This window comes from Colias croceus, chromosome Z (assembly GCF_905220415.1).
Source record: "Colias croceus chromosome Z, ilColCroc2.1".
NCBI classification, from domain to species: domain Eukaryota; kingdom Metazoa; phylum Arthropoda; class Insecta; order Lepidoptera; family Pieridae; genus Colias; species Colias croceus.
In genome coordinates, this window is record NC_059568.1 from 12,528,539 (window position 1) to 12,554,072 (window position 25,534).

Genomic DNA, 25,534 nt, shown 5'->3' on the forward strand with positions numbered 1-25,534 from the left:
ACGCGCCTGCGAACGCGCCTGCGAACGCGCCTGCGAACGCGCCTGCGAACGCGCCTGCGAACGCGCCTGCGAACGCGCCTGCGAACGCGCCTGCGAACGCGCCTGCGAACGCGCCTGCGAACGCGCCTGCGAACGCGCCTGCGAACGCGCATGCGAACGCTCTTGCGAACGCGCTTGCGAACGCGCTTGCGAACGCGCTTGCGAACGCGCTTGCGAACGCGCTTGCGAACGCGCTTGCGAACGCATTTGCGATGGCATTTGCGATGGCATCTTCTTTACCTTGAAAACTTTTTTATAACACTCACTTTATTCTGTGTAATCTAATATATAAAAATCAATGCCACTTTTCGTTGTAATTCCATAACTCGAGAACGGCTGAACCGATTTCGATAATTCTTTTTTTATTATATTCCTTGAAGTACGAGGATGGTTCTTATGTAGAGAAAACGTTAATATGTACCACGGGCGAAGCCGGGGCGGACCGCTAGTATTTTCTGAAAGTTAAGTTAAGTTAAGTTAAGTTAAGTTAAGTCAGTGTCGGTGTCTGTGTCTGAGTCTGTGTCTGTGTCAGCGTCTGTGTCTGTGTCGGTGTCTGTGTCTGTCTCTGTGTCTGTGTTGGTCTCTGTGTCTGTGTCGGTGTCTGTCTGTGTCTGTGTCTGTGTCAGCGTCTGTGTCTGTGTCTGTGTCGGTGTCGGTGTCTGTGTCTGTGTCGGTGTCGGTGTCTGTGTCTGTGTCAGCGTCTGTGTCGGTGTCGGTGTCTGTGTCTGTGTCAGCGTCTGTGTCTGTGTCTGTGTCGGTGTCGGTGTCTGTGTCGGTGTCGGTGTCGGTGTCGGTGTCTGTGTCTGTGTCGGTGTCGGTGTCTGTGTCTGTGTCGGTGTCGGTGTCGGTGTCGGTGTCTGTGTCGGTGTCTGTGTCGGTGTCTGTGTCGGTGTCTGTGTCGGTGTCTGTGTCGGTGTCGGTGTCTGTGTCTGTGTCTGTGTCTGTGTCTGTGTCTGTGTCTGTGTCTGTGTCTGTGTCTGTGTCTGTGTCTGTGTCTGTGTCTGTGTCTGTGTCAGTGTCTGTGTCAGTGTCTGTGTCTGTGCCTGTGTCTGTGTCTGTGTCTGTGTCGGTGTCTGCGTCGGTGTCTGCGTCTGTGTCTGGTTCTGTGTCTGTGTCTGTGTCGGTGTCTGTGTCTGTGTCTGTGTCTGTGTCGGTGTCTGTGTCTGTGTCGGTGTCTGTGTCTGTATCGGTGTCTGTGTCTGTGTCTGTGTCTGTGTCGGTGTCTGTGTCTGAGTCTGTGTCTGTGTCTGATTCTGTGTCTGTGTCTGATTCTGTGTCTGTGTCTGTGTCTGAGTCTGTGTCTGTGTCTGTAGTGGTGTCTGTGTCGGTGTCTGTCTGTGTCTGTGTCTGTGCCTGTGTCTGTGTCTGTGTCGGTGTCTGCGTCTGTGTCTGGTTCTGTGTCTGTGTCGGTGTCTGTGTCTGTGTCTGTGTCGGTGTCTGTGTCTGTGTCTGTGTCGGTGTCTGTGTCTGTGTCTGTGTCGGTGTCTGTGTCGGTGTCGGTGGTCGGTGTCTGTGTCTGTGTCTGTGTCTGTGTCTGTCTCTGTGTCTGTGTCTGTGTCGGTGTCGGTGTCTGTGTCTGTGTCTGTGTCGGTGTCTGTGTCTGTGTCGGTGTCTGTGTCTGTGTCGGTGTCTGTGTCTGTGTCGGTGTCTGTGTCTGTGTCGGTGTCGGTGTCTGTGTCTGTGTCTGTGTCTGTGTCTGTGTCGGTGTTTGTGTCTGTGTCTGTGTCTGTGTCTGTGTCTGTGTCGGTGTCGGTGTCTGTGTCTGTGTCTGTGTCTGTGTCTCTGTCTGTGTCTGTGTCTGTCTGTGTCTGTGTCGGTGTCTGTGTCGGTGTCGGTGTCTGTGTCTGTGTCGGTGTCTGTGTCGGTGGTCGGTCAGCCACATATTTTGACTAAGGAGTAGAGTTTGTGAATTTAGGCCTTGTAGAGTTAGGGCGTGTAGTGTTTAGAAGCTTGGCTCTACATTAGATCTGATAACTTTTTGACAGTGCGAGTCATATGGGTGATCCTGCATGGGTTGGCAACATTTTACATGAAAATGTTTTTGGCGGGATTTCATTTCTTTTTGTTAGTTGTTTGTAACAAAAAAATTTTATATTTTTTTCTTCTTTTTTTGGGGTGTATTTCTTGCACACCAGAGACGCCTTTTTTATAGCCCACTCTCTTATTTTTTCTTATTCTTAATTTTTTTTTTATTTTTAGCTACTGTGTGGACGTAAGAGGCAGGAGACGTTCGCAACACTTCTATTCATATTTATATGATCTGATCTGAAGTAATGTCTCGATATATCTTGCATGTCGATTAAATTTTTAAATATTTTTTTTAACAAGGAGTACCTATACATATATATATCTAGGGGAACCAAGTTTTAGATTATTATATTAGACCTCTAGCGTCATCAAAATTTAATTTAAAATTACAGGTCTCATACAAACTCCCATCCCCTAGTTTAAGGGGTTGGGGGATGAAAGTTACAAGTTTTATAATTTTTTTGTTGTTTGTGTGCTAATACTAGCTTACATACAAAATTTCAGCTTTCTAGGACATTAGGAAATACCTTAAGAATTTTGATGATCATCAGTGAGTCAGTGACGAAATTAGCGTTTTTTAGATATAAATAAAATCTGAAATATAAAAGCTAATGTAATTAAAACTTAATATATTCAATAAGTCCGCTATTGAAAATATATCCCGAAAATTTTGTTGATCTAGCATAATCCAAACCCAAGTTATGAGGGTTCAAAAAAACGTCGAAGCGCTTCGAGAAAAGATAGGTAGTGCCCGTGCGCTTCGCTTTCTTCTTTGGCTAGTCTTGGGTCTGTGTCGGTGTCGGTGTCTGTGTCGGTGTCGGTGTCGGTGTCTGTGTCTGTGTCGGTGTCGGTGTCTGTGTCTGTGTCGGTGTCGGTGTCGGTGTCGGTGTCTGTGTCGGTGTCTGTGTCGGTGTCTGTGTCGGTGTCTGTGTCGGTGTCTGTGTCGGTGTCGGTGTCTGTGTCTGTGTCTGTGTCTGTGTCTGTGTCTGTGTCTGTGTCTGTGTCTGTGTCTGTGTCAGTGTCTGTGTCAGTGTCTGTGTCTGTGCCTGTGTCTGTGTCTGTGTCTGTGTCGGTGTCTGCGTCGGTGTCTGCGTCTGTGTCTGGTTCTGTGTCTGTGTCTGTGTCGGTGTCTGTGTCTGTGTCTGTGTCTGTGTCGGTGTCTGTGTCTGTGTCGGTGTCTGTGTCTGTGTCGGTGTCTGTGTCTGTGTCTGTGTCTGTGTCGGTGTCTGTGTCTGAGTCTGTGTCTGTGTCTGATTCTGTGTCTGTGTCTGATTCTGTGTCTGTGTCTGTGTCTGAGTCTGTGTCTGTGTCTGTAGTGGTGTCTGTGTCGGTGTCTGTCTGTGTCTGTGTCTGTGCCTGTGTCTGTGTCTGTGTCGGTGTCTGCGTCTGTGTCTGGTTCTGTGTCTGTGTCGGTGTCTGTGTCTGTGTCTGTGTCGGTGTCTGTGTCTGTGTCTGTGTCGGTGTCTGTGTCTGTGTCTGTGTCTGTGTCGGTGTCTGTGTCGGTGTCGGTGGTCGGTGTCTGTGTCTGTGTCTGTGTCTGTCTCTGTGTCTGTGTCTGTGTCGGTGTCGGTGTCTGTGTCTGTGTCTGTGTCGGTGTCTGTGTCTGTGTCGGTGTCTGTGTCTGTGTCGGTGTCTGTGTCTGTGTCGGTGTCTGTGTCTGTGTCGGTGTCGGTGTCTGTGTCTGTGTCTGTGTCTGTGTCTGTGTCGGTGTTTGTGTCTGTGTCTGTGTCTGTGTCTGTGTCTGTGTCGGTGTCGGTGTCGGTGTCTGTGTCTGTGTCTGTGTCTGTGTCTCTGTCTGTGTCTGTGTCTGTCTGTGTCTGTGTCGGTGTCTGTGTCGGTGTCGGTGTCTGTGTCTGTGTCGGTGTCTGTGTCGGTGGTCGGTCAGCCACATATTTTGACTAAGGAGTAGAGTTTGTGAATTTAGGCCTTGTAGAGTTAGGGCGTGTAGTGTTTAGAAGCTTGGCTCTACATTAGATCTGATAACTTTTTGACAGTGCGAGTCATATGGGTGATCCTGCATGGGTTGGCAACATTTTACATGAAAATGTTTTTGGCGGGATTTCATTTCTTTTTGTTAGTTGTTTGTAACAAAAAAATTTTATATTTTTTTCTTCTTTTTTTGGGGTGTATTTCTTGCACATCAGAGACGCCTTTTTTATAGCCCACTCTCTTATTTTTTCTTATTCTTAATTTTTTTTTTATTTTTAGCTACTGTGTGGACGTAAGAGGCAGGAGACGTTTGCAACACTTCTATTCATATTTATATGATCTGATCTGAAGTAATGTCTCGATATATCTTGCATGTCGATTAAATTTTTAAATATTTTTTTTAACAAGGAGTACCTATACATATATATATCTAGGGGAACCAAGTTTTAGATTATTATATTAGACCTCTAGCGTCATCAAAATTTAATTTAAAATTACAGGTCTCATACAAACTCCCATCCCCTAGTTTAAGGGGTTGGGGGATGAAAGTTACAAGTTTTATAATTTTTTTGTTGTTTGTGTGCTAATACTAGCTTACATACAAAATTTCAGCTTTCTAGGACATTAGGAAATACCTTAAGAATTTTGATGATCATCAGTGAGTCAGTGACGAAATTAGCGTTTTTTAGATATAAATAAAATCTGAAATATAAAAGCTAATGTAATTAAAACTTAATATATTCAATAAGTCCGCTATTGAAAATATATCCCGAAAATTTTGTTGATCTAGCATAATCCAAACCCAAGTTATGAGGGTTCAAAAAAACGTCGAAGCGCTTCGAGAAAAGATAGGCAGTGCCCGTGCGCTTCGCTTTCTTCTTTGGCTAGTCTTGGCGGGGGCACTACCGTGCCCCCAGATAATGAATTACATAGGTGTATTTGTGTGGTTTAGTGTTTATTACCGACAACGCTACTACTACAACTACTACAGAAATCAATAACAGTGTAACGCATTAAAAAAGTACAAAGTAAATAAAATTAAAGTGAGGTCAGTCAGGTCCACAAGTCAAACAATATCGCAGGTCGGGAGTCGGTGGAATTGAGCCAGAATCATTTATAAATGGGGGGAAAAATGGGGTATGAAATAGGAGGGAAGGTGTGCGCTGCATTTTGCATGAGCAGTGTTCGTAGGTAAATCCACCCAATTTCTCTATTTCTATAGCATACAATAGTATGTAGAGTTTGGTCTATTATTCCATTCTGTACTTAACGCGTGCGGATTAAACGTCGGCTTTTAGTGTAAGAGGCTTCGTCTCCATCAAGTAATCCAAAGATGAATTATATATGACTGAATACTTCTACATAAAATCAAGATTCACTATTTGGCTGTGATGTAAAAACAGAATGATAACCTTATACCTCCTAGACTTTTTCGTGTTCTTTTATATAAATAATGGAAAATAATTCTAACGCTCTGTATAAAACTGAAATTTTCATTTACAAATAATGCAATATTAATTTGAAATTAAACTATAATTTTGTAAAAGGTAATAAAGTCTAGAATCTGATAAGAGTTTAAAGCTTACGGTGACAGAATATTATGATAAAAAATATAATGAAAAAAATTACGAGAGAATAATTGAAGTTAATTACTAGATGATTCTGCGAAAAGAATACCGGCATAGAATGGAAAGGCAGACAGGGCTTTTACTACGCTCTATGAAGTGATCTTATAAGAGTTCCCCTGCTTTATTGTTTTGAGGTTCAGAATAAAATTAAAATTTTATTTTCATAAAGGACTTTATATTAAGATCCCCAGCCTTTTACTGTGCAATTACTTCTACAGCGCAGAAGTAATTCCCGTAAATATTGAATGAAGTTCCTGGTTAGTTTATTGTGTTAAAAATGTGATTTACAAAGACACAATGAATTCTTCCGCTTTCTGGAAATACTAATAAAGCAAAGTTAACCATTTTTGTATGGACATTGCAGTAATAATAACAGATATAACGTGCTAATAAGAAACTAGCGTAATTAAACAGCCAGACGGTCCCGCACTAACTTCACACGTTACACTAGTAACGAAATAAAACAATAATCGTTAGATATAATTAGCACTTCGAAAAGGTTTTTCCTTCGCTTCCTCTATACATTTTTAATGAGAACGCAGGTAGGAAGCGTGAGATAGGAAATGGGTAGTCACCTTGGTCTGCATATTGCATTAGATTTAAATTGTTTACGTCGTTAAGAAAGAAACTTTGCTGAACTGCGGAGAGGCGGAAACTTTCACGCTGTGATGTACAGATATTTTATATTTCGTAATTGTGAACACCTGAAATGTTTACGAAAAAGGTAGATAACATCTTTTGTTTTTGTTTATTTCAGCCGCTGTCAAATTTATGTATACGTTTATATTTTAGAAGAAAGCTCGTAGAGAGAATGTTAAATTGTTCTTGGAATCAGGGATTTTCGTGATTGTAAGTATTAATATATGTGGAAATAAACGTAAGCTTGGGAATTACTTGCTGGAATTTTACTTGTGTTTATTGAATACTAGCTTTCCGCCTGCGGCTTCGCCCGCGTTTTAAAAGAAAAACCCGCATAGTTCCCGTTCCCGTGGGATTTCCGAGATAAAACCTAGCCTATATTACTCGTGGATAATGTAGCTTTCGAATTTTTAAAATCGGTCCAGTAGTTTATGAGCCTATTCATTACAATCAAACAAACAAACAAAGTTTTCCTCTTTATAATATTATAGTGTAGATAATAATTATTGTAGTATTGTGTAATCTTGCCGGTCGTTTGTTTTTACACACTGACTTCAGTAATAGAATAATAGTAAATAATGTCACTATCCTACATTACGCGCAGTCTATTGTTCTTCAATATTATACAAAATGTACCTATAAAGTTATCATAATATTGATCCATTAATTAAAACAATTGAAGACTAGTGTGGCTTGAGGCTTGCTAGAGAGAACATTTCGATTTTATAATGAGGTTGTCAAGTCTCTTTACGATTTTAATTATTTATCAGAGTTTTTGTGTTAGTTCTGCTACAGTCTTGGATACTTTTTCTGATAAAATTAACGAATTTGCACAATTCGTAAGAAATGCTTTCAAAGTCTTTAAAATTAAAATGCGAGACTTCCTTTTTCCGGGTGAATATGTTGATAGAGAACTCGATTATATGGATAAATACGGAGTAAGGCCAAGAACCAAGAAGGCGTTTAGTGATTTTGTGGAAGAAGCAGCGGCTGAAAGTGAAATAGAATCTCCTGAATATTTAAGATCGGAACCTACTGCTTTAATGTCTACACCGCAGCTCGCAACCTTACATGGAAAACGTGTAGAATCTCATATTGTTCTTACCAAAGATGGCTATCTTCTTACTCTACATAGACTGATTAGTTCGTGTTACAAAAATTATACGAGCGGCGATTGTATACAAGAAACAGTCCTGCTTCATCATGGTTTTCTCGGTAGTTCAGCAGATTGGATTTTATCAGGACCAGATAACTCACTACCATACATTCTTTCAAATGTTGGTTACGACGTCTGGATGACTAATGCAAGAGGTAATTATTACTCACGTGGGCATATATCAAGAAAAGTAGAGGATTTTGATTTCTGGAAATTTTCATGGCATGAAATGGGTGTATATGATTTGCCAGCTGTTGTTGATTACATTAACAGCGTAAAAAATTCAACTCAACCTATGAACTATATTGGCCATTCTATGGGTGCAACAACATTTTTAGTTTTTTTATCCACATTGCCAGAATATAACAGATATATTAAAATGGCTATATTTTTAGCACCTCTTGCATATTTAACAAACGTGGATGGGCCCTTGCGAATGCTCAAGTGTATGGGTAATTATCCTCCTGAACAATTAATCAAACTAATAGGTCAAGGAGAGTTTATGGCCAACAGAAAAGTGCCTCATTGGATTGCAACCAAGTTTTGTAAAGGCGCTCTGATGTATTGCGAAAATCCGTTTTTATTTTTTTCTGGAGGATTACCCGAAGGAGATATTTGGGATACTGATTTTATTGCAAGGTTACTTTACCACGTTCCAGCTGGGGGTTCAACGAGGACCATATTACATTATGCACAGTTAATAAAAAGCGGAAAATTTCACAAATTCGGTGACGAAGAACATGAATATCCATTGAATAAAGTGACTGTTCCAATTGCGTTGATATCTTCTAGTGACGATTGGCTGTCCACTGGACCTGATGTTTTGAGACTTTTCTTTAGTATACCTCGAGCTATTGATCATTATATCATACGTGACAAGAAGTTGCATCATGGTGATTTTGTTTGGGGTACAGATGCTAGTGTAGTATATGATAAAGTGCTTGATTTCTTATCACATGGCTTAGATCAATTCAAAACAAATGAAGTATAATTGTACAATAAAGTTATCTAAATGCACGTCATATTTTATTTACCTTCAATGTATAAAATTTTATATATTCTTATAAGTTAACGAGATAATGCAAGGTTTAATAATTTCGCTATACGTCCGCATAATGCATCATTCAAATTTGACTAACAGCTTTTTTTTTTAGAATATTATATTATAAATATTATAATAGTTACCGTACTATATAGTATTCAATGTGTATCAAACTATCTTATTATGCATAACCACCGAAGTTTAATTGAGATGTCAGTTACTATAAATGAAGGAAACGTCCTCATTTTTATTAGTAATCTCGTCAGATGAGAAAACTTTTAGATGCGTATGTTTCAGCCCGAGCTCTAGCTAATTTTGTACTAAAACTCGGGGAGTTTCCGATCCGATCTCAGAGTTGACATGTTCTCAACATTATCTGATTCTATTGAACTTTAACAAATTAATTAACGTCTATTGTTAGCAAATACAGAAATAGGAAACGGAAGCTTTTTGCAAATTTTTAATGGCATCTGGGAAAATGGACTACTTTATTCGATTATAAATGTGAAGTGCCGCCACCACTACTGGTCTTAGGACAAAGTTATTTTTATATTTATCTCACTGGTTATGTATTTTTATTGTAATTGCGACTTATTCCTTCAAGTCTAATCAGTAGTATTTTGAATAAATGAAAATATTTAAGTTTGTCAAGAAAAAAGAAACACGCACCTAACCCATTGAGCCCCAAGCGGCCCGATCGGTCCAAGACACAATAGATTTTCTATTGTGTCTGTGATTCCGGGGCCTGAGTTACGTAATGTTACTTGATAATAAAATGGAAACACATCCTGCGTCCACATCTAATCAATATTACCTCTAAGGATGTTTATTTTTTGCTAATTAATAAAAGCAAGGCGCTGTCAGAACAGGCCCAGACAGGCTTAGAAAAATCAACAAATAAAAACAGAACTAATTTGGAAAACAAATTCGTCTTTATTCTCGTCTGGGCACATTAACCAAGCCACATTGTTTAGCCGAAAACTTTTTTATTTGCCGGCGCATAGAAACAGGTACGTATTTTAATGCAAATGTGTAAAAAATCCCCTCTTCACTTTTTAACAAGTTGAATGTACCTACATTTTGTAATTAAATATTCTGTTAGCGATGTTTTCTCTTTCATACTTACTTTTCATAGCAATTACTTATGTAGACGAATTATGCAATATACAGTACAAGGGCCTTAAAATATTGTCATTAATTAATTATAACGGTTCGGTATCATAAATGCAATTTAGTACTTATTGCCATAAATTAAAAGAGATTTTGTAAAATGAAGTAAATGATAATCTAACGCATAATCCAAGTTTGAAGCTCGGTAATACGAGATCCATCGTGCAACTGCAGCGTGATGTCGACTCTTCCATTCTATTACAAAATAACACTCGTGCGAGGGACACAAAAATTCTTATACTTTGACACAATAACCAAAAAATGGATATAATATAATAATCTAAAACTACATAAATAACAAGATTAGATCTATATAATCTGTATAACAACAGATAAGCACATTAAATTATATCTAATAATACAATAATAGAAGCTCTGCTGTTGGAAATAAAATAAATATGTGCGAATAAAGACGAACGGAAACAGGAAAGTGTAAAGGAAGCCACTGCCTACAAGTTCACGATAAATACCTACGCAAGTTAAACTTAAATGGTATTTGAACAGAACAGTCAGTTGCAAGATAAGTGGTTCTGTATCATTGAATTCTAATTATCACATAGAAATAACTGTTTTCTGAAATTAATTGATTTAGAAATTTTCTGAGGCAATTTTCGTTCCTTCTCCTATTTTTAATAATCACGATATAGACAATCCAGCTATATTTATTTCGTATAATATTTTATTGACATAATTGATTAACCACTAACCCATAAATTGTTTGATTTTTTTAATATTGAGACCATTATAGTGAAGGAGTACATTGAAGTTTACATAGTACAACATAAATATTTAATATAGCTTGAAACTATTTATATTAACTGTAACAGGTCTTCTATTGTAGTTCTTAGTGACAATTCTAGTAATTAACTAGAATCAGACAATGAAGAACAAAGTGATTATTCTGATTGTAATATTTCATGTTAACGTAACAAAATCAAACAAAGTCGATTTTAATATTGATGATACTAATAATTATGAACAACTAAAGGAATTGCCCAAAGTACGCAATGAAGTCCGCGATTCATTCAATCAACTTGTTAAAAGTATTGTAAAATTTTTCAACATATCTATAAGCCAATTGGAAGCAAGACGACGCAAAATAAAAAAGGAATTCTATCATTTTATTGATGTAGCATTTAGAGATAAAAAAGTGGAATGCCGTAAAACGAGAAGATTTTCAAACAATATTCCAAATGTGGGAATGACTTTATCAACTCTTATCCTTTACCATGGTTATCATGTTGAAACTCATACAGTTCTGTCTTTAGATGGGTATATGTTAACAGTTCATAAAATAAAACCATTTGTTACGTATTTGGGCAAGAGAAGAAAAATGAGTGTTTTATTGCTACACGGATTGTTTGGTAGTTCAGCAGATTGGTTCCTTGTTGGCCCAGATAAATCTTTACCGTATATAATTTTAAAGGCTGGCTGTGAAGTATGGCTAGCTAATTCACGAGGAAATATATTTTCCAAAAGCCACGCAACAAAATCTGTTAATTCTTCTGAATTTTGGGATTATTCTCTGCATGAAATAGGAGTGTACGATTTATCCGCTATCATTGATTATATATTTAATATGAGTGAAAAAAACTCTGAGATAGTAGCAGTTGGGCACTCTTCAGGTGGTGCAGAATTGCTAGTTTTACTTGCTTCAGCACCACGTTACAATCATATGTTAAAATTATGTGTCCTTTTAGCACCACTTGCATTTGTGTCGAATGCACAAGGATCTTTGAAGTATGTGCATTATTTGGACGGTAAGAAAAATTCCGCTGTACTGAGCAAAGCCAGAAATAGAGAATTTGTCCCAAAAGGTCCAGCTTATGAGCAAGTAATGAGGATATTTTGTAATAATAACAGTAACATGTTCACATGTTTGCGGTACGGTGGAAAGCACGTAATGAAAGAAGATTTTACTTCAACTATTTTAGATGCTACATCTTCGGGAGGATCAGAGAAATTTCTTATTCACTATTTTCAAATGATGAAAAGCGGGCATTTCAGAAAATTTGATTTTGGAAGCGCAGAAAATTTAAGGAAATATGGGCAGCAGCGTCCACCTGGGTACAATTTGAAGGATGTCACCACTTCGATTGTGGTCGTCTCTTCATCAGAAGACTTCCTGTCGGCACCAGATGATGTGTCTCTACTACTCAGTAAATTATCTAATGTTATTGATCATACAATTATAACAAAGAAAGAGTTCTCCCACATACATTTTCTTTTCGATGCGTATGCAGCTCAACTAGTTTTTGATAAAATAAATCAATTTTTAGACTAACATGACAATTTTATTTAATTTGATGCGATTAAAATATAAGTTAATGATAAGCTAGTTGATAGTATTATGAGAGTTAATAGAAAGAGTTTAAAGTGTCATGCGTCATTCCTTGTTTATTATTATTTATTCAAGTACTAACGTAAACAGCTCTTTTGTGATAGGTAAGTATAGTTGAGAATATTTTGTATTTAACCGATTCCTATCACAATATTTATGTAAAGCAATACATATTGTCTTGCGTTCACAGAAATTCAAACTATCGAACCGCTACCATGCTCAAGATTAGACAATCAAACGCATTACTCCAGCATAAACGCTGAACGCTTAGTATGAATAGTTTGGCTCATAACTTCATATCGTGTAGGAGCGTTGCCTTTTGTGTGTTGGACATACGATGTTGATTTCCCGTGTGGCCATTTCATGCGACGGGCGTTAGCGCGACATGTCACCGGGAGCGTCACCTCCTCCAACGTTTAAATGAAAACTTATCAAACAAGTCAGTTTAAAAAATGTCCACGATAAATATAGAATTTCATCCGCCATTTTTCTATGAAGGTGACATTTTCTCGTTGAAATACCTTCATAATAAATAAGCTTAAAAATAGACACTTCGTTCATTCGAGGAATTTAGAACAGTGATATTGCAGGAAAGGCAAGGAAAGATAATTAATTGCAATTGCTTCTCTTATTGAATTTAACTAATAGCTACTCTAGATCTTGTTCCGTTTCTTGCTTGAATAGTAACTTTATTTTGGGTCATTTTTTATAATTGGCAACATAATATATTTCTTTGTTTATAATGCTAAAGAAATGGTGTATTTCTCTATAATATGGTGCTATGTAATTCCTTTATCGCAATGTTAAAACTTCAAACAAACGTAAGGCATTAAAACCCCCCTGCCTAAAAAGCTCCCATCGATAAAGAAAAATTTGGGTCCACATAGAATTGCGTAGGTACCGTTTAGGGCGTTATTTTTCTTCCCCATTCAATCTAAAGAAATAGTTGGCCCCTTAAAGACTGCCATTACTTAGAAAGTGACTTAGATCAGGTGTTCAATGTTATTGATAAACGCCTGAACGTAGGGCGGATTTATTACTTTTTTTTTAAACTTAAGTTCACAGAGGCTTTACTGTTTTTGTATAAAGTTTATTATGTTTTATTGCCAACAAACTTTTTGTAAGTGTAAATCGACAATGATAAATCCAATTACGAGAAAAATATTTCTTTTCGGAAGACGAGAGGCATGAAAAACAGATACAAATTTGTTCTATAACAATTTTTATATCAGCACTTTCTGCGATACACAAAACACGGTCAACTTGTTAGAAATAAAAAGAAATTGAATTATAACAAAGGTAAATAATTGAGTGTAAGTATAAAGAGATCCATAAATAAACCAGTTTCCTAAGTTAAGTTAGAACTATTAGTTAATACATCACTGACTACACTTCCATTGTTCTTAATGTGTGCGGTTCTTCGCCAATCAATCCCACTTGCTTATAACAAGTATTCCCTACTGTTGTACCTACAGAATAGATACTTATTACCTATTCAAGAAAAGCGCATAATATTTGGAAAATTAGAAAAATATTACGATATATTGTCCTGTAGAGAAAGAGTAGCAGAAAGATTTGAGGACCTTTAAGACACTATTACCACACAGCTACTACTAAATGAAAATACTGATTATTTAAATATGTAGTATGGTACGGGCCGTTTTACACGACCAAATCAGACAGACTATTAATAAACAGTAACCCCTAATGAATCCTGAACTGACAAAAAATAACAAACGTCCAGAAAAACGTAATTGCGAATTTGTTACGGATAATAGTGTATCTTAACGCGAACATTTATCTGGCAAAGCGTTTACGCTCTCGCTCCCGCCATCCAAATTCAATATATTGCTTCCTTTGACGTCCCCTCTGCTTCCCCTGCAGGCCTTCATAGCTGTATATTACCGCATCAAATAATAACGTAGTGTAGAACATTCCTTACTGGACCGGTCGATACAGCGAAAGGCTTTGCCCGGTGCATTTTTTACGTGTACTTCTAGCGGAACATTAAAACATATTTGTGTGCAGTTATTTTTATGGCTGTAATTTGCTGGAGATAATTAACACTAACACCCGGGAAATACTTTTCGACATAAACAAAAATGTGTAGTTTTCAATTTTATTATTATTTACCCTATTAAAGAAATGTGTATAACACTAGACACAAACAGTACAAATATTTTATTTAAAATAAAAACTTTAATTATTTATTATGCAATATAGATTTTTAGTTCGAAGTTTGGTAAAAAGGTCGATATTACCTTATCAGCTCAGCTATCTTAAATGTTATAGCATTGATAGATAACTTTAGTTTTACGCTACAATTTTAAACTTGATCTCCCCCGTGCATTGATAATCAGTCCGTGCTTTATCATAGTCCGCTCCACCTTTCAACCAAATACTAAACTTTATAGCGGGTAAAGTACAAGGTAAAGACGTATATCTATTTATTGACAAGAGTAGGCGGGATTACATCAGTTAATTAACAATTCCGGACGATCGCAGCATAACTCCAACTCTGTAATGTTATTGTTGAAAATAAAATAAATGAATATGAATAAATAATAAATTGTTCGGCATGTAACAAGCGTGGATAATGCAACACAGCTGCATACGGTGTTTTTATTGCGGACTAAAGCATTAAATATTGCAATTACGACTGTGGGGGAGTCCAATGATTGAACAATATCGGTAAGGGTGAGTTTTATAAACAAAAATATGTTTGAATTGCACACATGGGAGATAGCTAGATGGTACTGCGTATTGATATTTTTGTTTTACAAGAGGGAGCGCGGACATGCTACGGGTTACCTGTAAGCATTGACTCGTAATGAATTGAGTTGGGTGATTTTGGTGCATACGAGTAATTCGCAGACTGGACTCGCATTTAATTCTTGTGATTGTCTGTTTAATATCCTTGTTTTTATAACATCAGGTGTTTTTAAATTGAAGATGGAATTGATCTTGCAGTTATAATTTTCTTCGAAAACATTGAATGAACATTATATTTTCGTTGATGATAATTCGACAGATGTATTTATTATATATAATAAAATATTTTTTTTTTTCATTAACAAAGGTATACTTTAACAAAAGTCACAAAATTAGTTTTACTTCTGTTTTAATATTAATTGAAAACATAATTGTTAATTAATGTTAACATTTTAACGACAAATTACGAATTACAATTAAGCTATATTATTATACTACATAATATGTTATTCAACCACCCACGAGATATCAAAGAAACCCACAAACCAGAGACGCCACAATATAGCGGAGATAATTATTTTAAAATGGCATGTCAATTATCAATTAATATTTTAAACTAGCCTAATTTGGTTTTTGGAAACGTCATTATAATTTTTTAAGGAACAACGAACAATATTGTGTTACCTAGTTTATCGTATTATACTATTTAGATTTGTTTATAAAAGTCGAAATTATATAAACCAAATAGCGGTCCGGCTTCCCCCGTGGTACCTACATATGAAAAAAAGATGTTGGCCAATTCTCAGACTTACCCGATATGCACAGAAAATTTCATGAGAATCGGTTTAGCCGTTTCGGAGGAGTATGGCAACGAAAACTGTGACACGAGAATTTTATATATAACAATACAAATCATTTTTTTTAAATATACCTTTTGCAAAATAATTTGAAACGGATTCCATCTACATCTATTTGTACCTGAAAATCGCTCTAGGTACTTATATTACAAAGAAATGTTGTTTTTATCTTATTAGTTATTATACGTAATGGCTCGTAAACACACGCATACTTTCACACAATTAACACCACCCTAATATAAAATTATCACGTATTCTTTTCTAAGAATTATATTATTATCTAAATATTACATGCAACAGAGAAATTTTTTCTGTCCCATTACGTTATTAATATCCATCAACATTGCTATTAAGGAAATTAAATTTAGCACGCAATAAAAATAATTTATTTTTTATCATAAATTTTGATCAACTTTACACAATATGACTACATTACCGCTGCGAATAAAGATTACATCAAGTGTTATTCAGCCACCTAAATCAATAATGTTTACGTTCATGATACAGTGTATGAGCTTTAAAATCCAAATGCAAATATGTTTAAGGATTAACGTCAGTCGTGATTAGGCGTTAGGGTCGAGATTTCCGTGTGCAAGTATGTGAAAAATTGCTACACCCTAGTCGTGTGATGTCCGTTGGCTCTGTTCTCCATTATTTGTACCCTCGCTATGACTGAGGGGCGCACGTGTTGCATGCATCTCTTATTCAATTTATTTCAATTGAAGTACACTTCATACAAGTGTATTTTTATATGAGTTGTGGCACACAGAACATAGTGCTTTGACCGATGAATCCAGAGTGACGTTGAAATGTTGGACGACTTTCTCTACGATGTTTCTTGTTAACCGACTTCAAAAAAAGGAGGAGGAAGTTTTTTTTATGTATATAGGTACACCGATTACTCCGAGGTTTCTGAACCGATTTACGTGATTCTTTTTTGTTCGATGCGGGATGGTGTCGAATTGGTCTCATAAAAATTTTATTCGGATGGGCCAGTAGTTTTTATTTTATGAGCATTTTTGTCTGTATTTGTAAATGTTGCAAGTCCAAGTTTGAAGTCGGTTGTTTTTAATGCAGTTATTCAGAATATATAATAATATTGTTGTTTCACTTTATAATATGTACTTTCTTATTATTAGATTATTTTCCAGCAGTGCTATATTTTGTTCTACTAATTATTGAACTTAAATTAGAAATTTTGATATAATTTATGGTCTAGTTGATGTGCAATCCAAGTATTTCACGGTAATTTATAAAATTCATTATATTATACAAAACCAGAATTATCGAATAAATCTCTATATTCCAGGTAATCCTCCGCTACCACGCTCCACCGTGTAGGATCTACTTAAAACTAAGAGAACTTTCTACCTACCTACTATTATTAGAATTCCCAGAATCTGTTAAGCACTTAGTGAGTTTATCCATATAAAATTAAAAAATCTTTCCACTCGTTTAGTACTAACTAGCTGTGCCCGCGACTTCGTCCGCGTGGAATAGCGACTGCATAGTAGTTACTACTTTACATACAATTATTTAGTAAACACGTACTACCATAAACAATTCATAGAATAGTTAATAGAATTTATTACTAATCTAAGCTAAAAAACTTACGTACTTTCCGGAAATCCGGGGCATTTTCCGGGGATATCCGGAAAATTCCTGTAAAATATCTGGAAAATCCCCCGGAAAATGTGTGAAAATGTCCGGGAAATACCCGGAAAATATCCGGAAAATGCGTGAAAATGTTCGGGAAAAGCGTGGAAAATGCCTGAAAAATCTCCGGAAAATGCCAGGGAAATGTCTGGAAAATATCCGGAAAAAGCGTGGAAAATGCCTGGAAATCCCCGGAAAATGCCTGAGAGATGCCCAGAAAATGCCCGGAAAATATTCAAAAAATGCGTGGAATATCCGGAAAAGGCGTGGAAAATGCCTGGAAAATTCCCGGAAAATGTCAGGAAAATGTCTGGAAAATGCCTGGAAAATCCCCGGAAAATGCGTGAAAATGTCTGGAAAAAGCGTGGGAAATGCCTGGAAAATCTCCGGAAAATGTCAAGGAAATGTTCAGAAAATGCCTGGAAAATGCCTGGAAAATATCTAGAAAATATCCGGAAAATGCGTGAAAATGTCCGGAAAAAGCGTGGAAAATGCCTGGAAATCCCCGGAAAAATGTCAGGGAATGTCCGGAAAATGCTTGGGAAATGCCTGGGAAATATCTGGAAAATATCCGGAAAAAGCGTGGAAAATGCCTGGAAAATCCCCGGAAATTTCCTGGGAATTACCCAGAAAATTCCCAGAAAATATCCGGAAAACGCGTGAAAATGTCCGGAAAAGCGTGGAAAATGCCTGGATAATCTCCGGAAAATGTCAGGGAAATGTCAGGAAAATGCCTGGGAAATGCCTGGAAAATATCTGGAAAATATCCGGAAAATGCGTGAAATGGTCCGGAAAAGGCGTGGAAAATGCCTGGAAAATCCCCGGAAAATGCGTGAGGAATTGCCCGGAAAATGCCCGGAAAATATCCGGAAAATGCGTGAAAATGTCCGGAAAAAGCGTGGAAAATGCCACTTCAAATTTGCGAAGTAATTAAAGCAGACAACCAAAAAAAGAAAAAGAAAGCTAAAATCTTTCATATTAAATGTATATGGGATATTCATTATTCATATTTCATAATATTATGTACTTAATGTATGGGAGGGTTTAAAGATATTTTTTTTGATATTTCTCGATTTATTTAAAAAAAATTATTATGGCCATTATTAGGTTAGTAACTACTTTCGATATCAGTTTAAAGTTTTTTGTTATTGTAATACTTACAAAAAAAAAAATCGCCTGTGCACACTGAACGATTAAACCTTGTACATGAATGCCTTAGCAAATGTTCGCCGTGATTATTTAAATGATAATAATTTTTTTTATTAATGAACCAATTGACATGAATTAAACACTAAATGACGAAAAAATTAACTACAGTTTTGGGTTCGGGATCAATTTAATAATTACACCTGCTAATATTTTTTTACATATTTTCATTGTATAAAATCACAACTGTTCTGTGTATAAAATCGTAACATAATTTCCTTTATGTATTGTTCTATTAACACATAGATAATATCTTCCCAAGGTACTAAATTTTAATAAAAGTTGTTTTTGTTATTTATATCTAAAAAAGAGTATTAGACAGAAATAAACATAAAATTTTTATAAGTTTTATGGAAGCTGAATGTAATGCAAATGGGCAAATATAAAAGTAAAATTAGGTATTTAAAATAAATAAATGAAACAATTACTACCAATTACAGAAAAACTTCTTTTTCGGTTGAAAATTCCTGGATCATGAGTATAATTCTTTATCTCTCTAATTCTTCTCTTTCTATATTTGTTAATTATACTTTCTTTTGTATATTTATTACTACTTATATTATATTTATTCTATTAATTTTTGTTTATCTCTGCACATAGACGTATTATTTTAATTGTTCATATTTATTATTTATATGTATTTTAATATTTTATTACTGTAACGGAGGTCACTCTGATTATTGCGACAACATTTAGGGGCCACTGAAAACCAGCGCTGTGCGTGCATTTCTGTCGTACAGTATTTAGCTGAGTTGGTCACCCTTTTTCGAGGACATCCTACCGTGCAAATTTCGTTTTATTTTTTATTTTTTCTCTTTATTATTTTACTTTTTTATTGTTTTGTTTATCATGTTTTTAAGACTTTGTTTGATTATGTCCTTGAAATAAATGTTTTTTCTTTTCTTTCTTTCTTTTCTTTCTCTTACCTTGGGCAGTCTGGAAGAGATCGCTAGTAAGCGATAAGACCGCCTTATGTACATACCGTGTTAATCCATTTGGTATGATTGTAAATATTTTACTTGGTGTGGTACGTATATTACCACACCAATTGATAAATAATATGTACTCTGATCCCAGTACGATCTGTACCGCGATAGCCATAACGATAATAGATGACAGTAAAGCACGATTAAAAATCATACTTGTACAGTAGTTGTTAATGCAATATTTATGTTTCAAAATAACATTTTTTTTTGGTACTAAAACGTAGGTAGATTCTCACGCACGCACGCTGATACGTGGTTGGCTGCCCCTTTTCTCATTCCCGAAAAATATCCTCTAAAATTACCCAAGATTCTTCCAATGATTGTACCATACGTTGGAAATTAACTTTAGTCAACAATTGACCACGCGCCAGGATACTTATTTCTACTACATCCTCATGCAAATCGTTAATTTTTATGAACATTGAATCTGTAAATAAAAAAAATGAAAAGATTACTTTACCTAATTTTATTAAAAATCTACTAACAAATAAAATTTTATCAAGAACTAAAGTGACCTTCTTTGGGCGTGTAATATAGTCTTGTAAAAGTTATACATAAAAATAAAATTTCATCATTTTCTTATTTTGTCGTAACTTCAATTCTAATTAAAAACATGAGTCTAACTATATAATTAATTAATAAAGAATAAATATAAAAGCTACAACTTACCTTTTGTGGGAACGCAAGAAGGATTTTTTAAAATGTCACAATTAACTGTTAATAGTGTCTTGTTTGACATCAAATAATAAACATCTACCCTCACTTGTAAAATTTTATTTAGTATATTCACATAAAATATAAGCACCTGAAGTGGACTCTGGGAAAACATGGGTTAAAAAGTTAAATAAATAAGTACAATTAAAAACCCCACCAACATCATATTATTTAATTTTTAATTATAAATTTGCAAGAAGCGTTAAACATGTAAATTGATTTGATTTTAATGAAGTCTCATAGATGGCGCTGTTTCAAATTTGTCTTTATACTACTAAGATTCATTAAACTGTTTCTCTGCCAAAATTACGTAAATGACGTAGTTTTTATAGTGTAAAGCTAGATAATAGCGTGGCTTACCCAAAAACAACATTTAAACATGAGTCTTTAGATTGTACGCTGTGTAATACACGGAATACGTTAGAAAAATAAAGGTTCACAGCTCCTCCCCCGGAGGTGATAGCATGATAATGTGTATATAAAAGCCTCACCCGACCTGTTAGTAATATTCATGCAAAATTTGAAGTCAATCTATGCGGTACTTTTCGAGATTAGCTCGGACAAATATACAGACAAACAGACAAACAGACAAACCGACAAACAGACAAACAGACAAAAATTCTAAAAACTATGTTTTTGGCTTCTATATCGATTATAGATCATGGATTATGTATTCTTTTAAAAAAATATTCAATGTACAGTTTTGACTTTCCTACGATTTTATTATATGTATAGATAATAATTTCAAAAGACACAACTAACTTACTAATAATAATCACCAATAAGAATTAAGGCGTTTATCTTGATTTTTGATTTTCAGATATTGGCTATTAGGTAGGTATTTGTACTGCGGCGTAAACAAGCTAGTAATTCGTCAAATTACTGAGTTATCCTAAATTTGGAAACTTAGTAATGAGAGACGGTAATGGAACAGGTTTCGTCGCGTTTAACCTTAATTACTTGTGGTCGGACACATAACAGACATTGCTGTTAGCCCATTTTAATGTACATTAAATATTTATATATTTTATAGGTGTAAATACATAGAGTTCTAAGCGCTATTCGCAATTAGGTCAGAGGTAATGTAAATGAATGTAATTGGCTTCTTCTCATAGCCTGTTCATGATTCTTACGCTTCCTAATAGCATAGCAAATATTCTTGAGGGCTAACAATATATTATCTGTGACTAACCGTAGGTGGACTAACCGTGGAGCAGTGGTGGCTCAGTGGTGAGACCTCGGACTTCGAATCGATAAGTCCGGGGTTCGAGACCAGGCGAGCGCGCAGGAATTAAATTGATTTTTCAATTTATCTGCGCATGTTGTAACATCACCACTGCTCGAACGGTGAAGGAAAACATCGTGAGGAAACCGACATGTCGAAGAATTAAAAAGTTCGACGACATGTGTCATCCGCCAACACGCACTTGGCCAGCGCGGTGGATTATGGCCTGTACCCTCATAGGAGGCCCGTGTCCCAGCAGTGGGAACGTATATGGGCTGATGATGATGATGAACCGTAGGTACATTCATCGCTGTTATTACGCCTGTGGGTTTGGGTCTTTACTTTCTTAAAAAAAAATAATTTTAACAATGGTCTCATAATAATTATTTACAAAATACAATTGATGTAATCAACAATATCAAATAAATCTTTAAACTCCAGATAAACTCAATAAGCTGTAGCTGGCACGAATTTATGTCATTACAATTTTATACACGAAGAAATAAAAGTTACTTTTTAATCCTTACATAAAAACTGGAGGTGTAAAAGTCAAGGGGCGTACAAATGACTTGTGTTTCCCTTTCTTCAGAGGAATTCATTTTGTAGGGTGTAATCAGTGTGAAATCGTGCAGAGATGATCTGAACTTATCTTGAAAGGAATTCGGAAAAGAATGTGTTCCTTTCGCATGACAATCTATAAGAAAACAGTTAAACGATAGTTTACTTTCCGAACGAAAAATCTAATGTATTCAGTGTTGGATTTCATTTTAATTTACTATGACGACGTTTATTAATCACCGTAGTTGTAACTTAGCTTTTATAAAAGTACTTAAGGGTGTCTTGATAAATATTATATTATTAGAGTTATTTATTATATTACACAGCATGTTTAATGTTTAATGCTTTCTGCAACTGCAAATAAAACCCCATATTTTTATCGATGTGAAAATAATACATTCTTAAAAGAAAAGTTGGTAATAGTAGTTCCAAGACTTCATAAATGGTAAAGGTGGAGACGTGGCTCATATGTACCTTCCCTTATTCCTTCATATTCTAAATATCTTTTATCAGAGCTGATAACTGATTTTAGATTTCTAACCGGAACAGCACAAAAGGTTATTATGTTGCACAAATGTAAACCATATTTCTGACGAAGGGATATCAGGTAAAGAGCTTAAAGCTTTAGTGCATTAACAGTCACAATTCATATGAAAACATAAAACAATACCATATAGATTCATTTTATTTGAAAACATATAATTTTTTAATATAGATTTTTTAATCAAACACAATTTTTTTATGATATAGACACTTATGTGTGATGATTTGTTTTAAGTAAGAGTATAAATCTGCTACCTACACTAAATATTTATTTGGGTTGCCTGGTAGAGATCGCTGCCTAGCGATAAGGCCGCCCTTTGCTGTTTCTTGTCTTTGTTATATTATGTATTTTTAATGCAAAAAGAATAATAAATAAACAGTTAAAATTTATAGTCATCCGTTACCACAATTTGACAATCTTCTAAAATATCGATATCTCAATGTCTGTACTCAATGCAAAATCGTAAATGTAGTCCCTACTTTCACAAAAAATTGTCTCGTTTGAATACCTATGTTTATTAGGCAACCAGCTACATTTCTCATCAAAAAAAAAAAAAACACAAAAGGTTACCTTTAGTTACTTACCTATTCATAATAAGTAAAATGCTTATGGTAAAATGGGTTTCAATTTGAATTGTAACAACCGTTAACTGTTCTGAAATATGATCAAGGAAGAATCTTCATAAAATCGCGAATAAATGGCAGACGGCAGTGAACAAATTGTAAACTTATATATTTCATTAAAAGCATCCGCACAAAATATAACTTCGTATCGCGTTTGCATAGTACGTACCTACTGTTTTGTTTTGTTTAGAAGCCGCCTGAATCGAGTAAATGGAAACCAAACAGTAAGCCTTCGTAGATATTATTCATCATGCTTAATGCTAACCTGGGACGTGTAAGGTTTAATGTTCCTTTGATTGTACGATAAAAATATGAAATTTACCTCTTGAACTGAGATGAAAATATGATTGAATAATTAAAAGTCAGGAAATATATTTTATTTTATAATTCAGGGTTATGATTTACTCTACAATACAATATAAGTATGTATTCGGGATTATTTTTAGATTACTGAATCAATATACCCAATTGCTGTTGAAAAATCAATCAATATAATAAGCAGAGCCAACGCGAATTTTATTACATTTCTAAAGAACGAAATATTTTTACGAAACGAAGAAATAAGAATTATTTAGCATTGAATAACACCACTTTCTCACGCTGGAAATAATACTGCTCTAAGGCTGATTGCAGAGCTTGACCGACCGTCAGTGCGTACCGTCGGTCCTGACGATACGCATCAACAATTGTATGACTATGACACTAATGCGCATGACAATACGCGTGCGTATGGTCGGTCTAGCTATGAACGGTTTTATGAATTTCCATACATGTGACAAGCGCGACTGACGTACGCACTGATGGTCGGTCAAGCTCTGCAACCAGCCTAACCACCTACGTAGGTTGTTTGTTACACTTGCACTGGAGTGCAGGTACGCTCCTTATTAATTACCGATTCAGTGGCCCTAAAAGACTATGCGCTAAACATCCTTTTTTGAAGTCGGTAAAAACGATATCAACCGTTGCGTAACTCCATGAACTAATACATTTATTCAGCGTATAAATATTAAACTATTTTAATCCCAGAAAATTTCATTGAATGCTTAAGATTTAAATCCGATATTTTATTACGTTAACGTTGTTATCTGGTCGCGCCAGGAAATCGAATCAAAATAGATTTCTCACCGTGGGTTGAATTATAAATACTTTTTCTTGGTCTGTTTTGCAAAAAGAAAAATGTTACCTTTTAGTTAATAGAAGGTAACATTTTTGTTCCATAATTATTATGATACGGTAATCTGTTGCGGATCAAGTCTCAACGTCTTTGTTTTGTGAGCTTTTGCTATTATAGCATTTATTATTTGTACTGTAAATAATAATCAGAATTTATTTCAAGATATTATAGAAATATTGTAAGTATTTAAAAATGTGAAGTTGGAAATTTTTATTGCCTAATCACTAAATTAAAGAATTACATTTTTCATGTGATTATAATTATTTAAAAATAATTGCTTCAAAGTACGGATTAATTTTTTCTTGACTCCATAATATGGAGGTTTGTAAAGCGAGCACTTACAAATACTAGACTTAGTGACCTACTGAATCAATCTGTTATATGCACAGTTGCACACTTATGCACACTTCGTGTAGTAAGGTTAAGGTCGAGTAAGAAAAATTGGGGAGACTTAGGTCATAGAAAAATATTTTTTTTTATATCATTACTTTGTTGAGATACTGGTCCCTGTCACGATTATATTATATATACGAAACTATAGACAATACATAAGTGTGGTTTGTGAATTCTTAATACGCGATAATCGTCTAGTCTAACCTCGAGTATTCCTCTATACTTCTGTATGTTTTGTTCACATCTGGCAGATAACACATATCTTAACACAGCGTTTGAAAAATTCATAGTAGGTACAGATCTTAAAAATGGTGTCTAGACGGCCTAAGCCAACGAGGACGTAAATCCAATAACGGACGAATCATTTATGAGATTTTATCTTATTTTAAAAACATTTTTCCAGTTGCTATCTCAGCCACGATTAGGTATCTTCTTTCAACTTCTTTAATCCAATTAGATATAAACTTAATTATTCGACCGGTTTTGAAGTACTGGCAGCGATTGATTGGTCTTCTGTGTAACAATTTAAATAACTCTCTTATAATGTTTAGGTATTTCCTTAGAAGTTTGAGTGATATAACGTACGTAAAGATAAAATATTGTAATATTATTGTACATCCCCATAATCTAAAACATAATTTAACTAATGCAAAACTTAAGTTTTGGGTGTCATCATTCTAGTGTGTCTATGCTTTGTTACCTACTAAAATTACCTTTAACTCCTCTAGTATTCATTATAAATAAGAAAAATAATTGTTAGGATAATAATTCAATACATTCCGCATGGTATCAGCGCGTAGCTAAGTAGTAATAAAACCAACTGTTCCAACATGTTCAATAATATTGAAATTGAAGACGTCTGTAAGCTCTGAGATCAATTATGTATTAAGAATTAATAACTCCGTAGATGCTAA

The 25,534-nt window shown here is 35.4% G+C and overlaps 2 protein-coding genes across 2 annotated transcripts; both read left to right on the plus strand.

Annotated features, from left to right (window-relative positions):
• The first annotated feature begins 7,135 nt into the window (after positions 1 to 7,135).
• On the plus strand, positions 7,136 to 8,410 carry LOC123705553 (lipase 3-like). Its single transcript, XM_045654387.1, has one exon. The coding sequence runs from the start codon at positions 7,136 to 7,138 to the stop codon at positions 8,408 to 8,410; it is 1,275 nt and encodes a 424-aa protein (XP_045510343.1).
• A 2,800-nt stretch (positions 8,411 to 11,210) lies between these two features.
• LOC123705554 (gastric triacylglycerol lipase-like) lies at positions 11,211 to 11,915 on the plus strand. The gene has a single exon (XM_045654388.1). It carries the CDS (start codon positions 11,211 to 11,213, stop codon positions 11,913 to 11,915), a length of 705 nt encoding a protein of 234 aa, XP_045510344.1.
• Positions 11,916 to 25,534: the final 13,619 nt, after the last annotated feature.